A 14656-nucleotide genomic window follows, 5' to 3' on the forward strand; every position below is an offset into this window, starting at 1 on the left:
AATCAAAGACCCTTCCAGGGAACTGATTTCAAAGCAAGGGTTTGAGGGTGAGGGGGAAGCAGATCAGGGAAACTTGCTGCAGTGGTGTAAGGAGTTGTGTGACATAACAGGACAGTGTATCAAATGTGCATGCGCTCACCAAGATGAGTCAGGGTGGCCTTGGGATCAAGCCTTCAAAACAAGGAGGCTTTGCATCATCCATAACTCTGACAACCCCTGTGTTTCTCCCAGAAACTCTAATTAAGTCTCTTCCTGCTTGAGTCTCAGTTAGGCCCTGTGGTTTTACACTTGCTGTAATTTGCCTTAATGACTAAATCATAGCGATTAACCTGAAAGAGTCTGTTTGGCAGGGACTTTCTGCCCTTCCAGACCACAGAGTGAAGGTGGAGCCTGGCTCTTGTCTGTCATCTATCACTTTCTTTCATCTCTAGTGCCACAGCACCTGCTGCTATCTACTGACACATCTCAGTTTTTCCTCTGTGTAGTATTGTAATTCCTTTAAAATATTGTGACTTATGAAAATATAAAATTTCCCCTCCCACGCAGGCCTCTGAAGACTTATAGTGGTGTAATTATATGCATCCGCAGCAGGAATAGGAATCCTATCAGTCTCATTATTTTCTTAATGATAGGTTTATGTAGCATAGTGACATCTCCAAACTAAAAGTTAGAGCCATCTTCTCTGCCAAGCGGCACCTATCCCTGTACTTCTGGCAACATGTGGAGTCAGAGTGTGAAGAAATATGCCACTCAAACGTGCAGCAGTAAGGATGGAGCTTCACAAGAAAAGAGAGAGAGAGAGAGTGTGTGTGTGAGAGAGAGAGAGAGAGAGAGAGTGAGTGAAAGCAGAGGGAATAATGCAAAAGAATGTGAATATTAATTACCTTTTAAAATGAATTTGCTTCAACCACGTAGTGCCCCTTTTGTGTTCACTCTCCACAAGTATTAAATGATAGAGTTACTGGCAGAAACCTTCACAGAAGGCAAATCTCAAAGTCATGTACACAAGTATTTGTGGAAAACCGATTTTAAATTTACACATTTGAGTATGCACCTTCATCCAGTCAAGGAGCAGGAAATAGCCCTGTATGATTTATCTGGCCACTCACAGCTAAGCAGCCCATCTTGGGTTTAGAAAATCTGTGATCAAGCCACAGACTAAAAACAATTTTGAAAAGATTAATCTGAATTACAGTAATGCCTAGAGGACCCAACTGAGGATCAGGTCTTATTGCAGTAGGGGCTATCCAAACAATTATAAAAGGCAATTCCTCCCACAGAGCACTCACGGTCTCAGATTGTGACCAGATTAAACAGGTGGATGCAATAGGTGAGAGGGTGAACAGACAAAGTGAAAGTAAAACAAGCCTGTTTTCATAACTGTAGTGTCACCCCCACCTGTGCAAAAGGTGTTTACTTACATTTGAACAATTAAGAGATCAGAGGAAGTTGTGATCTGCTTGTGTGTGAGAGAGATACTATGTGAGCAGAAATGAAAAGGTTAAATTCACTGAAGAAATTTAATTGTGAATTATTTGCACAACTCTACTATGTAAGTCTGAGTACCAGCGTGTCTGATGAGGTCTATGTCTTTCTGCATAAACTTGTTTTTATAAGGCCTTTTATTCAAGTATCTCAAAACATTTAACAATAATTAGTGGTAAGATTATTCCCCTTTCATAGATGGTGAAACTGAGATACAGAGAAGTGAAGTAATTTGCCCAAGTATGCATGAAAAGTCATTTGCAGAATCAAGGCTAGATGCCAGAAATCCCAATCTGCTTCTCTAATAACTAGACCGCACTTCGTACAGAGACATTCTACAGCTACTCCTCTGTCTCTTTCATTTTCCCAGTAAATGGCCTGTAAAGTTACTGCAGTTTAAAGTTTGCATAAATATCCTGTAAAATACTGAAAGTGCTGCCGCTGTTAAATCTGATACTGTTGTAGGGTGGGTGTGGGTTTGTATAGATATATATATAGATATGGTCTGTGGATATTTAAACCACCCCAAAGAAATTGGATGGCATGCAGGGTGCTAAAAGCCTTTCATTTCTGATGTGCACCAAATTAAGGATGCAATTAGATGAAATGTATTCATCAGGATGGTATGTTTTTATAAATGGCTTATTCAACATGATTGTTTTTATTGACTGTTGCAGTAATTGAATATTTCTTTCTTATAGGACAAGCTTGGCCAATAAAAATATATGAAGTGCACTGCTCATTAGAGGTCAGAAGAGAAATTGTGCTTGAAGCCTCAAGAGCTATATAGGTGAAGTTTTTAAATTACTCTTCTGCAACCCAACAGGCTTTCTCCAGCATCTATTATGTATGTGTCTGCTGTTCTTCCAAGAGGAATATTTGTGTTCTCATAAGAGAGCTTCATGGAAGGTACCAACAGGTTATAGTGTGTTTTCTTGGTGAGAGATTCACCTGTCATAGGGCTGGATTCCCTAATTAAATCCAGCCCACTTCATGCTACTATGGTGGCAAAAATGGGCTGGAGCCAGGTAACAGAAAATTTCTGTGTCAGCGGGAAATTCCCTGCTGGTGCAGATGTGCTGAATCCAGTCGCTGTGCCTTTGGGCCTCCCTCCCTCCCTCCTTCAGACACACCTGGGTAAAGGGGGTATCCCTGGCCCGTTGTTAGGGTAGGAATATGTTGGAGCTACCTTATACTACATCAATTGGACGCTGATGTAAAGTCCTATCCTACATTAGTAATGTAATTTAGAGATGCCTGGAAGCAACTCCAAGAGGCATCAGAGCCAGGGCTGGTTCTAGGAATTGGGGCACTGGCTCAGGAGAGAAACTGGCCCATAATGTCCAATTCCCCTTCAAAGGCTAAACGACAATGAGGACAGACTTGGAATATTCATTCCTGAGCTGCTGATACCACCCGGAGGCCGCAATCCCTATCAAGACACCATTGTGCTGGGTGCTGCACAAGCATACTTGAAGACAGAGGACATACATGCTCCTTACGATCTAAGGAGATGAGTGACACGTGAAGAGTGGAGGACAGAGGAACTGATTTGTAGTTGCATAGATACATTTGTAGTTTTTAAACTGAGTACAAATATGTAAAATAGGTGTGAATTCTCCCCACGCACACCTTAAACCGTCAGTATTAGGCTAATTTTTATCAGAGTCAGAGCAGATGAGAGTCTTGAGGAAGAATTTAAAAGAGTAGGGAAGGGTGGCCTTATGGAACCGTTCAGGGAGGATATTCATGCTTGAGGAAGGTAGAGAGATGTCTGCACAAGGTACGGGACAATGTGATAAGAGATGAATAGAGAAGCAGGGAGAAACCAAGTTCCAAAGGACCTTAAGATGAGTGTGCATGCTTGAATTTATTTGATGTAGTTAAACAGAGGGTGCCAGTAGAGGGATTAATGAGGGAAATGATCTACTAAATGATCTGTACACGTGTGTTTTGAATGGACTCACGGGGATGATGTGGAAGTTACAGTAATTAAAGCTGAAGATGATGAAGGCCTTAATAAGAATTCTGATGGGTTGGCAGATCTTAGAGATGTTGTGGAGGAAGAAGCAGTGGGAAGATTTGGACGTGGCCTGGATCTGCAGGGCAAGAGAGAGCACAAGGTCGAAGCTGAACACCAGGCAACAGACTTGAGTGATAGGAAGGACTGTGACAGTGAATGGGAGTGTGGAAGGAGATTTTCAGAGGAAGGGATAAGGGGCTGACTTTGGGTCATATTGAAGTTTAAGATGTTGGTGAGACATGCAAGAAGAGATGTGAGACAGAGAGAGATGTGGAGCTGGAGGGAGGGAGATGGAACAAATTTCAGTAATTCAAATGCGGTGCATTTTTGTCTAAGGTGGTTATAACACCCGGGGCACATTTCCAGGCTAGTCTGCTTCTCTGTGAGCTTCACCACCAAATTGTAAGATACAGTTCCTAGAGGGGGACACAGGAAAAAAAAGGAGCACACACATAAAAGTAAAACACTTTGAAACCATGAAACCACATTTTGAATAAAAGCAAAAGTGTCATGTAAATGGGAGAGTTGGAGTTTGGACAAATTAAGGGAAGTGTCCCTTATACACTGACTTTTGGAGATCTGTCGCTTAATTAGAGGATCATGTAATATGAACCCCTCTCCCACCACGCAGAACTGAACCTTTTGTATATTTAGGAGACGAAGACATTTCTGTGGGGTAAAATAAAACATGGGGCCAGATTCTGAGTGCATTGGTGTACGCTTGGAATAATTCAAAATGCATTGTGTGTGATTAAAAAATTAATGACTTCCAGTGAGTCAAATTACTGACAGTAGTTCTAATATCAGTGATTTTATCATAGGAACCTATAATCAATTATCTTCCACTAAAAACCTCAGCTTCAGTCAATATACAGTAGTTGTCATTTAAAAGTCAGCAGTTACCACATGGAGTAATTAGAAATCCTCCAGTTACTTAAGTACAGAGCAGTACTGCAGATACCACTGTGTTGTAACACTGGGTAAGTTCAGAGGCTTAATTCAGTGGTGTGTTCTCTGGTGACACAAACCAGTTCTAAACACATCTTACCTGTCTCGATAAACCAGGATTATGGTTGATTTACATTGCTGGAGCATTCCAAGCAGACACACATCCTGGGGTTTTTAAGGGTGAGCTCTTTTCAGATTGGTGTCTGTAACAGAGATTTGAAAGGGCTCTGTAAGTTAGAGGTTGTAGAACTGCAACCTGAATTCAACACTGACCCTTTCTCAGTGGGGTGATCAGGGCTGGCTTTAGGAAGTGCGGGGCCCAATTCGAACAGTTTTGACGGGGCCCCGGCAGGGATGACTAAACAAAAACCACACGCACATGTAAAAAAACACACAAATGTAAAAAAAACACGTGGGGCTTGTACTCACCGGGCGGTGCTCCGAGTCTTCACCGGCGCTTCGGCAGTGGGTCCTTCACTCACTCCAGGTCTTTGGCAGCAAGAAGAATCTGCCGCCGAAGACCCAGAGCAAGAAAAGGACCTGCCGAAGTGCTGCTGAAGACCTGAAGTGCCGCCAGGTGAGTAAAAATTAAAAAGGTACCTCTAGCCAGGGAAGGGATTTGCACTGGGCGCGGGGCCCGATTCGGGGGAATTGGTCGAATAGGCCGAAAGCCAGCCCTGGGGGTGATGGTGTAAGTGTTTGAAGGATTTGCATTGATCTCAAATGACAGACAGATGGTAGCTCTGATATATTCTGTTCATGGCTTCACCAGCAGAGACCTTGCCCTGTTGCCGATGATTCGTATGTGTTTTAACATGATGAGTTGAAGGATTTTTTGAATTTTTGAAGTCACACTCTGTGTGTTCCCCATTTCGCAGCAGTGCCAAGTTGGCCGCCTTGGTTGTGTTGTTTTGCTTTGTCTGTAAAGCCAGGTGGTACTGAGTACTTGCAGAGGTGAGTTCAGAGCCGAGACTTGGCACCAGCTCTGAGGGTGTTGGCAGCCTTAGTCAAACTAGAAAATATCCACCTGTCAGAGCTCAGTCACTAAACATTTTTGCTGCCATAGGCAACCGCCTGTTCTGACTTCATGTGACAGCTGGCCCTGGCAGTCATGTTTTCAAGTCTTGAATACTCATTAGATACGGAGTCTGGCTGCCCTACTCAGCAAAAAAATGCTATCGCATGCGGAATGAGCATAAATATATTAGGAGCAAGGTAGGGAATTGTCAGTTTAGGTTTAAAAGAAGAATAGGTTAGATCCTTGACTGTGATAAATCAGCAGACCTCTGAAGAAGTCACTTATTGGGCAGTAGGTAAATATAGATAGGGAAAGTGAGACAGGGAGGTGGCATGGCTTATGCAAGTCTATTCAACATGTCAATATTAGAACTGGCATTAGACTCACAAGTTCCTAGTTCCAGTCCTGTGCTTAGACCACTAGGCCGTGCTTCTGATGGGGTCTGTGCTGTGACAGAGATGTTTGTAAAGTAGAGTGGCTGTAGCTACAATACAGTGAGGTTTGATTTCCCCCTTATCTCTTTTTCTTCTGGAATCATCATAATTTAGAGGGCTTGGGTAGGTATTGAACTTGCAAGGTATTAAAGGGTTCCCTGGTAATTTTCAGGGCCTGCATGATGTGATGATGTTTCTTCATAACTTGTGTCACAGCATCAAGACTTTGTGTTGTGATGTGTACTTCAGAGTGCCATTCAGTCTGGGGGATGCTGAAGCACCAATGTCCTGTGGCAGGATGGCAAATCGATCTAATCTGTCTCTCACGTGGCCCTCACCACCATAACATCAGAGTTTCAAGAGAATTGAAAGCTTACCTTCTTTCCTAATGAACCTAAGAATTCTCACTCTCTTCCCTCCCATACTGCCCAAGAATACCTCTTCCCATGATATCCAGTCAGGGCTCAAGCCCTCTGGGAATCTTAAACCTCGCCCTTGCAACCTTAGATGACCCACATGGACAGCTATCATTATCCCAACCCCCTCCCCTCCCAAACACACACACTTGCTCTAGGGATTAAGCCATTATTGTGCTAGGTGGTAAATCGTCTCCAGGGTCCTGAGTGGAGCATCATTGATTTAACAACTGGGTAGATGTTCGCATCTCCTGGCACAGATTGGTACAGTACTTTCAGTTTTCCCATCAGTGTGGAATTGCATAAATACTCCTCTGTCAATGTTATGAAATGCATCCATAAGGATAGCCAGAAAAGAGATGGAAAAGTTTGGGAGCCAGAGTGCAACCTTGTTTGGTGCCATTGGTGACTGGAAAGGGGTCCGATATCTCTCCATTTTCCATCACTCTGGCCATCATCCTATCATGGAAGGACCGAATGGCAGAAATGACATTTTTGCAGAGCATCCAAAGATGAACAAAAGAGTCCATGGTCCCTCACAGTTCAAAAAGTCAAAAGCTTTAGTTCAATCAATGAACCCCATGTTGAAGTTTTGCTACCTAGAGAATATGTGGTCACAGAATGCTACAATTGATGAGATTCCCCATTACACAGCTAAGGCCCAGCTCTGCATTTGGAATGCTGTCACACCTGCTATGGAATGATAAGGGCATTAAAATAAGCACTAAACTAAGTGTCTATCAGGCAGTCATGCTTACAACACTTTTGCATGGTTGTGAGACATGGACAACATGTTGCCACCACTTGATCAGTTCCATATTCACTGTCTTTGGTTCATCTGCAGGGTCAAATGGTAGAACAAGATTGTCAATATCTAAATCCTTAATTGTTGTCAGATGTCTGGCATTCAAAGCATGCTCATTAAAGCTCAGCTACATTGGTGTGATATCTCATTCCTATGGCTGACTCAAGAATACCTAAGGCCATATTTCCTGGTCAGCTAAAGTAAGGCACCCGGTCTCATGGTAGCCAGTACAAATGATATAAAGACACACTGAAGTCAAACTTGAAACTTCTCAGGCTGACACCAGCAACTGAGAAGCAACAGCCCATGACAGAGCAAAGTGGCATCAGGTCTCCATTAACACCTTATGGATAGCACAATGCAAGGAATACAACAGGCTGCAATGGACATAGGCAGTCTTGTCTGTCCCACATGTAACTTGTTCACAGTTCTTGCACTGGTCTGACCTTGCAAATACATGCTCACCTTCAGCAGTTGCTGAATCCTTGTACAGCGACATTGATGTGAGACTCCATCAAGTCATTGTTGAGTGGAAGAATCACATTCCATAGCAGTCAGTAAATCAGTCTTCTAAGAAATATATAGCCCCAGATTTTCAGGGCCACCACAGCTTCTGTGTGTTGCTTAAGCAGCACAAAGAGGCGATAAAGCTAACTTAACTGGTCTCCTGAAGATTCTCTCAGTGTAGGGGAAATCCCAGGGTGGTACAGGGCCACATGCCACTCCCTGCATAGCAGGAATCCAAGGAGAAAGGAATTGTGCATCTGCTGTAGCACCTTTGCATTTTCAGCAGGGGCGCCTGCTGGAGGTCCATCGAAGCCGCAGGACCAGCAGACCCTCCGCAGGCAAGCCACCGGAGGCAGCCAGCCTGCCACCCTTGCGTTGCCGGCAGAGCACCCCCCCGCGGCTTGCCACCACAAGCACGCGCTTGGCATGCTGGGACCTGGAGCCGCCCCTGTTTTTCAGGCATGCATGCGTGTGTGTGTGAGTGTGTGTATATACATATGTGAGAGTGTACACTGCAGAAGTCCCTGTTCTATTACAAAGACAAGAAGAGACTAATTAAATTTTTTAAGTAGTCAGATGCTGTGCAGCAAACAAAAACACTATGTGAACTCTGTTGTTTACCTGAGGCAGCCCCTTGCTGGGAGAGCAGCCTGTCAAGGGCTTCTCTGAGCAGCTTTGCTAAAGCAAATCAGTTACCATGGTCACGGAGGGAAGGACCATGGTGCGGCAATACAGCAGCTTCAAGTTCTAAGGATTAGTAAAAACAACAAGGGAGCGAAAGGACAGGATTTATTGCTGGGTCTGTGAAAATTGTTCCTCAAAACCTTGGATAATGTGTGTTGCGGGGATTCCAACTGTTTCAATTCAAATATGGTAGGTAATTGGAGGCAGGTTTTTTAGGAGCAGAGAAGGGTAAAGAATCTATAGGCTCCATTCCAGTTAGGAGTGTACTTCAAGGAGCCAAGTAAAACTGCACATGTGTTTGCACAGGTGCATGCACTTCCATGAGCTGTAGCAACTATAATGCTTTTGGCCTTAATAGGAGCATGATGATGATGATGATTATTTACCTGTGCCATTGGGGTGCTGGGTGATGTATCCACCTATGTGGAGACACAGTCACCTTGTCAGACTGTAAGCCACTGGTCCCCAAACTGTGGGGTATGCCCCCCTGTGAGAAACGTTCAGGGGTTGGGGGAGCAGGAAGGGAGCACCACCCAGCCTTGCTCTGCCCCCTGCTCTGCTCTGGCCCAGCTGCAGCTTGGGCCCCAGCCATGGCCCTGCTCCCAGCCCTGACCATGGCCCCACTCCTCACCAGGGCTCTAGACCACAGTTCCCAGAGGGTGAGGAGACAGACAGGTTCCATTACGGATTTGGGGACCACTTCTGAAAGCTCTTTGGGGCAAGGGTTGTCTTCCTCTGTATTCTAACAGCAACCGCTATAAGGGATCCCTGGTTGGGCCTCATGGCCTGCGGCAGTGTAAATGCTAAATAATACTAAATTACTGCCAGAGGAGCTTGCAATCTACTTCATATATGGAGTCGCACAACCAGCTCAGCTGAGTTTGTATTTTCCTTTACGAACAAATCCTGCCACGTCTGTGTCCATGGGCTCTGCCTGCAACAGAAGTGTGCAGGATTGCGTGTGGGGCATCAGGACTTCAGTGGAGCTATGGCAATTTATGCTAACAGAATAAGGCCCTCTGCCCCCAGCCTGAGTAAATAGGAAGGAATCAGTGGATGCCAGACCAGTTACTGCTGATCTGTGAATCTTGCAGGCTGATCCTCATACTCGTGGATCTAAGATCCCCACTCCCACTTCTCCTTTAGCTTCTAAAATCTGTCAGGAACATTTCTTCTTCTCTGTTCCCTTTCCTCTGAAGAATGGAGCTTCATAGGATACAGGCATTGCAAACCCTTTGAGTGGGCACCGCACTCCCTGTGCTCCACTTCCATATGGTTGTGTGGAGTCAACGGTGCTATGCAATTTATGCCTGCGGAGGATATGGCTGAGGATTTGCTTGTTAGTGCAGGAGTCTTAGGCCATGTAGTCAGATGTGCACAGTGCCCCATGTATTGGTAGGGAGTTTGGCAGGACAAAGGGCTGAAGGTTCATTTGCACAAGGATTATTCTTGTTGCTGTGCTTTATGAGCAAGGGATTGTTTCGATCTGTTGCAATCTTCACTTTCCCTCCCCCATTCCAACCCCCACACTCTGGGGAGACTATGCCAGATATTAGCAGTGATCATTACCTCCTATTAGCCTGTATCATGGTACCTTGTTCAGGTAAGAAATGAGCCCTTCTGTGTAATGAACTGCATAGGCCCTTGGGGAAATAGAAGGAAACTGGCTTATGTCACAAATGTAACAGGAGTATGTGCTAAGGAAACGTTGTTTTGCAGGAATAATTGGATCGAGCAGCCTGGAGACCATGGAGGGGGATTGTCTGAGCTGCATGAAGTACCTGATGTTTGTTTTCAATTTCGTCATATTTGTAAGTGTTCTGGAAATCTCTACCCCTGCATGCTCTCTCTTCCACTGTGCCGCATCACTAAGTTTCTGTCAGACTCTAGCTCCCTGGTGCTCCCCACAGATGAGCTGACAGGACCTGCTGTGCTTTGGCAAAGTTGCCATGATGCAGAAGATCCCTTCAGCTTTGTATTACCCCTCACTGAAAAGTGTACAGCTCCATGTTCAGCTAGCCAGCGCAGAGTTTGACTCAGCTGGCAGTGAACCCCCGGAGAGGATACTACTGCTAGCAGCTAACAAGACCAATGTTTGTAGCGCCTAAGGAATAAGGTTCTAGTCCAGGCTGGTGTAATCACTGGCTGTTTCTTTCCACGTAGGGGAAACACAATAGCTGTTGTGGGAAGGATTCCTTTCCCTCTTCCACTGGAACCCTCCCCTGTAAATCTAGGGAGTCAGGCTCTGCACAGAGATGAGGACATGGCCTTGTGACTTTAGGCAGGGAATATACAGCTGGCACAGGTGACATGGTAAGTCTTAAGAAACAAAGACACTACTTGCTGTTTGTGTTCCCAGTAATGGGAAAAAATGGGGAAAGAGGTGTGGAGACTGCACCGTTTGTAGGCGGAGTCGCATGCTTTTCAGAGAACGTTTGATGTGGAGCAAGAGCACTTGAAGGGAAATTCTTTGGACAAAATCTGCTGAAGAATCCAGTCTGTCACCAGATTATTAACTATCTCTTTTTTTCCTCTCCTGCTCTCTCCCCCATGGTAGCTAGGAGGGGCCTGCCTGCTGGGTGTTGGGATCTGGGTCATTGTGGATCCTACAGGATTTCGAGAGATTGTGGCTGCCAATCCTCTGCTCTTCACGGGGGCGTACATCATGCTGGCTATGGGAGCAATGCTCTTCCTGCTGGGCTTTCTCGGCTGCTGTGGTGCTGTCCGTGAGAACAAATGCCTCCTCCTTTTTGTAAGTGTCTCAACATGTCCTCTGTTATTCTAGTGTTGTCGGAGAGAATGGGCTATGGTGTTTTGTTGGAGAGAGTGATTATGTGATACCGAATCAATATGACCATGTCTCATCGCAGCCTTTCTTCTGTTACATAGTTAGTAGTGTTTAAAGTGCTGTAATACAGCCAAAAATGCAGACAACTTGATTCTCCCCTGCACCCAATCTCTGTGTGGGCTCAGTGGAGATGGGGGCATGACTCTTTGTTGCCCAACTCTGGCATAAGTTAAAGGTGCAGGGGCCAATTTTAACTTATGCCACTCACACACAGTCCCTCAAGAACCTTATGCTAGTTGCAAATCGGGTATAGTGGAGTCTTACTCTACTACACCCCTCTCCTTCCTTGCAACACCCTCTTCCTTCCTTCCTTCCCCAGAAGGGAAGTACAGGAGGTGCGGAGATGCCTCTGCCACTTTGTGCCAGCAAAGATTTTCCCTGTACACTGGGGAAATTCTCCCATGGCAATCTCTTGCTGTTTGAGTTCAGTAAATGCCACATGACAAAATCCCAAATCTTCCGAGTGGAGGAAGAAGTCCTGGCACCACTATCACAAAAGGAAATAAGCAAAATTAGCCATGTTCTAAATGAATAAAAACTATCTCTGGGGTTTGCCAGACTTGGCCGCTGTCAAACCTGCAGGGGCAGTGAGTTCCAAAGAGCAGAGCTGAGAAAGCATTTTATCTGTTCCAGTGCATTCTGCTCCAGGGACCATCAGCAAGAGCTTCCCTGCCAATTGTAATTGCTGTGATAGGATGTGAGGTAGAAGGCAGGCTCTCTAATAAACAGGTCCCACACTTTAAAGATCATTCCCAACACCTTAAATTGCACCCAGCAGCAAACAGGGAGCTTGGACTGGAGTTTTGTGCTTTTAACATCAGGCCCAACTGAGAGGGCATGTCATTTTACACGTGTGTATTAAGGACATATGCCTGTTTATCCTGAACACCAGCTGCATTCAGGGATGCACATTCATATTGTACCAAAGCTGTGACCACTGAGCACTTTTAACTCCTCTGTCTGCTATGGTCTCTCAGAACTTCATGGCAGCAGAAGGGGAAGAAGTCTAATCTTCCCATGTCTACCACTTGAGCTAGAGGAGAATCGCCTTCAGCTTTCTACAGTAATAGGGCCCATCAGACACAGCTGAGAAGTTTTGATTCCTTCTAACAGAAGGCCATAATATGTGCACACCCTCATATGAGCCAAATCATTACAACACATACTGATGCACATCGAACCAAGGATTGCTCCTGCCCCTTCTCTTCTCATGTAGAACATGAACATTTTCCTTACTCTGTTCATAGGAATCATTAAGCAGCCCTTACCAGTATTTTACAAGCCATATGAGTAGACATTGGGCAAGTAATAAACTTGTGAGTAGATTTCCTACTGGGCCATTTCAAATAAAGAGAACATGCAAGGTAAAGTATCTATAACAGAGTCCTATCAGTTGGTATAAACCTCCCAGCTGAGATCTGCTTCGTGGACTTTCCACTGCATCTCTAGATGGGTGGTTGAACCAATATACATCCTTCTCCCGTTCTTAGAAGTCCCAGATTTAAAAGCTTCATTGAGCAATTTTCCCTTAAATGACAGGGTTAAACCTTAAAATCTGTGTGGGCATCATGCACTGTTTATAAACTCTTAACCACTAAAATAACCATTTTTGACTTCTGCCGCAAGAACTGATCCTGTAGAGTTTCCTGCCATTATCTCTTACTGGAAAACATTCCCAGTTACGTGAATGAACACAGAGCTCTGTTGTTTTGTTTCTTGTTTTTATCAAGTACAACCTTCTGTTTCTCCCTTGGAGTTTGTTGGTTGTTTTTAAATCTTAATTTTTCAGTGTGTTTTGTAATCATATCTTACTCACAGAGCCTTGCAAAAGCACCAGCAGCTGCTGCCCCATAGCACTGTTTTACAAGAACATGAACATTAAACTGGCGGAAGGAGAAACTGGCAGTATCCCGGGAGATCTGACAGACTCCACTGAGCTAAATTCTCCTTTCCTTTCTTACCCCACCCTTTCCCAAATTCCTCCTTCGATAATAGCACATGCTTCCCTTCTGGGAGTCAACTGGTTTGATCCTTCCCTCGCTCATCCTAGGGAAGACCAGGAATAAATCCCTTTAAGTCAATGGCGTAATGCCAGTATGAGCTTGATGTAATGGAGTGGAGAATTGGGCCCCATAAGTATGAGACTAATTGAAATCTAATCCTTGTGAGAGTTAGTACTTCAGTCACATGAGGCAAGATCTTGGGCCATTTCTTGGTATGTGAATGGTGCAATCTCTTTTTAATTTAGGACTATCCAGGCTGATGTCAGTGGAGTTACACCAAGCCTGAATATTGTCCCTAGTGTTCTAGTTATATTGCAGTGCAGGCAATTTCATGGTTATTACTTTTCTGCTTCTCAAAGATAGTTCTACGCCCGTCTGCTTTATTTATTTACTTTTATTATTATTTTATTTTACACTGGGAATTTCAGAAATAGATGTGGTGGAAGTAACATAGGGCAATGAGGCAGGGATAGTTAAGGGTAACATCTAGTGAGGAACAGCATGCTCCCTTGTTCAAGGCAATCCAGGATGTTTTGGTAGCAAAGTCAAACTGCTGTTTAAGAGGGTGTGGTGACATTCCATATGTCCCATTCCTATTATCCCAAGTCCACTGGCAATAAAATACCTGTTTAAGTGGGTGAGGTGAGGTCCATATGGTATCAGATGCATTCCTAGCATGTATTTTGTTACAGACCACACCAGATGAACTTGGAAAATTTGAAAGTGTGGGAACCAAGAGTCTGGAGGGAGTTAGGCTTTAGTTGATGGAAATGCAAATAATCTGTAAATTTACCCCTGTGAGGCTGGAATTTCCATGCAGGAGTTGAGGAGGGGTGTGGTTCACAAGGCAGTAGGCTCAGGGGAAGGTGCTTGATAAAATCAAGTCCATGTGCAAGTTGTTCAAAAATTGATGAGTCAGAGCTGCCTGAGAGAGATTTCACACTGATACATAATGCATGTCTGAAGCTTTTAGCTCAAATGTACATACGAGGAAAGAGGGTCACAGAGACAAGGGCAAGTAAGGGAGATGCTCCTGCAGACAGGTTCTAGATTCTGGCCATTGTATTTGCAGAAGCTTTTGTTCTTCTTCGAGTGCTTGCTCATATCCATTCCAAGTAGGTGTGCGCGCGCCGCGTGCACGTTCGTCGGAAGAATTTTCCCCTAGCAACACCTCGCGGGTCGGCAGGCGCCCCCTGGTGTGGCACCTTTGCGGCACCGCATATATACCCCTGCCGACCCGTCCGCTCCTCAGTTCCTTCTTACCGCCCGTGTCGGAACAGTGGAACGGTGGAGTGCGGCTTAGCTGACCTCCACCTCCCTAGCGTTTCACCCATTCTCATCTCCAGTTCACAGTTATAGTTGTAGTTTAGTGTTAGTCTTAGTACTTATTAGTATAGTTGTTAGTATAGTTTTGTATATAGTTTGAGGGCTGAGGTTTAATCCTCCTCGCCCCTCCCGGGATCCGGGCTCATGCCTGGCTCTCCC

General features: G+C 44.8%; 1 protein-coding gene across 1 annotated transcript in view; it reads left to right on the plus strand.

Moving 5' to 3' along the window:
• The window catches only part of TSPAN18 (tetraspanin 18), a 215321-nt gene that overhangs the window by 163300 nt on the left and 37365 nt on the right, over nt 1-14656 (plus strand). Inside the window, exons 3-5 of the mRNA XM_032783426.2 lie at nt 2187-2275; nt 10040-10131; nt 10878-11072. Coding sequence (XP_032639317.1) covers nt 10069-10131; nt 10878-11072 — 258 coding nt within the window. The 5' untranslated portion in view covers nt 2187-2275; nt 10040-10068. The remainder of the gene's footprint in view (nt 1-2186; nt 2276-10039; nt 10132-10877; nt 11073-14656) is intronic.

Source organism: Chelonoidis abingdonii, chromosome 4 (assembly GCF_003597395.2).
Source record: "Chelonoidis abingdonii isolate Lonesome George chromosome 4, CheloAbing_2.0, whole genome shotgun sequence".
Classification (NCBI taxonomy): domain Eukaryota; kingdom Metazoa; phylum Chordata; order Testudines; family Testudinidae; genus Chelonoidis; species Chelonoidis abingdonii.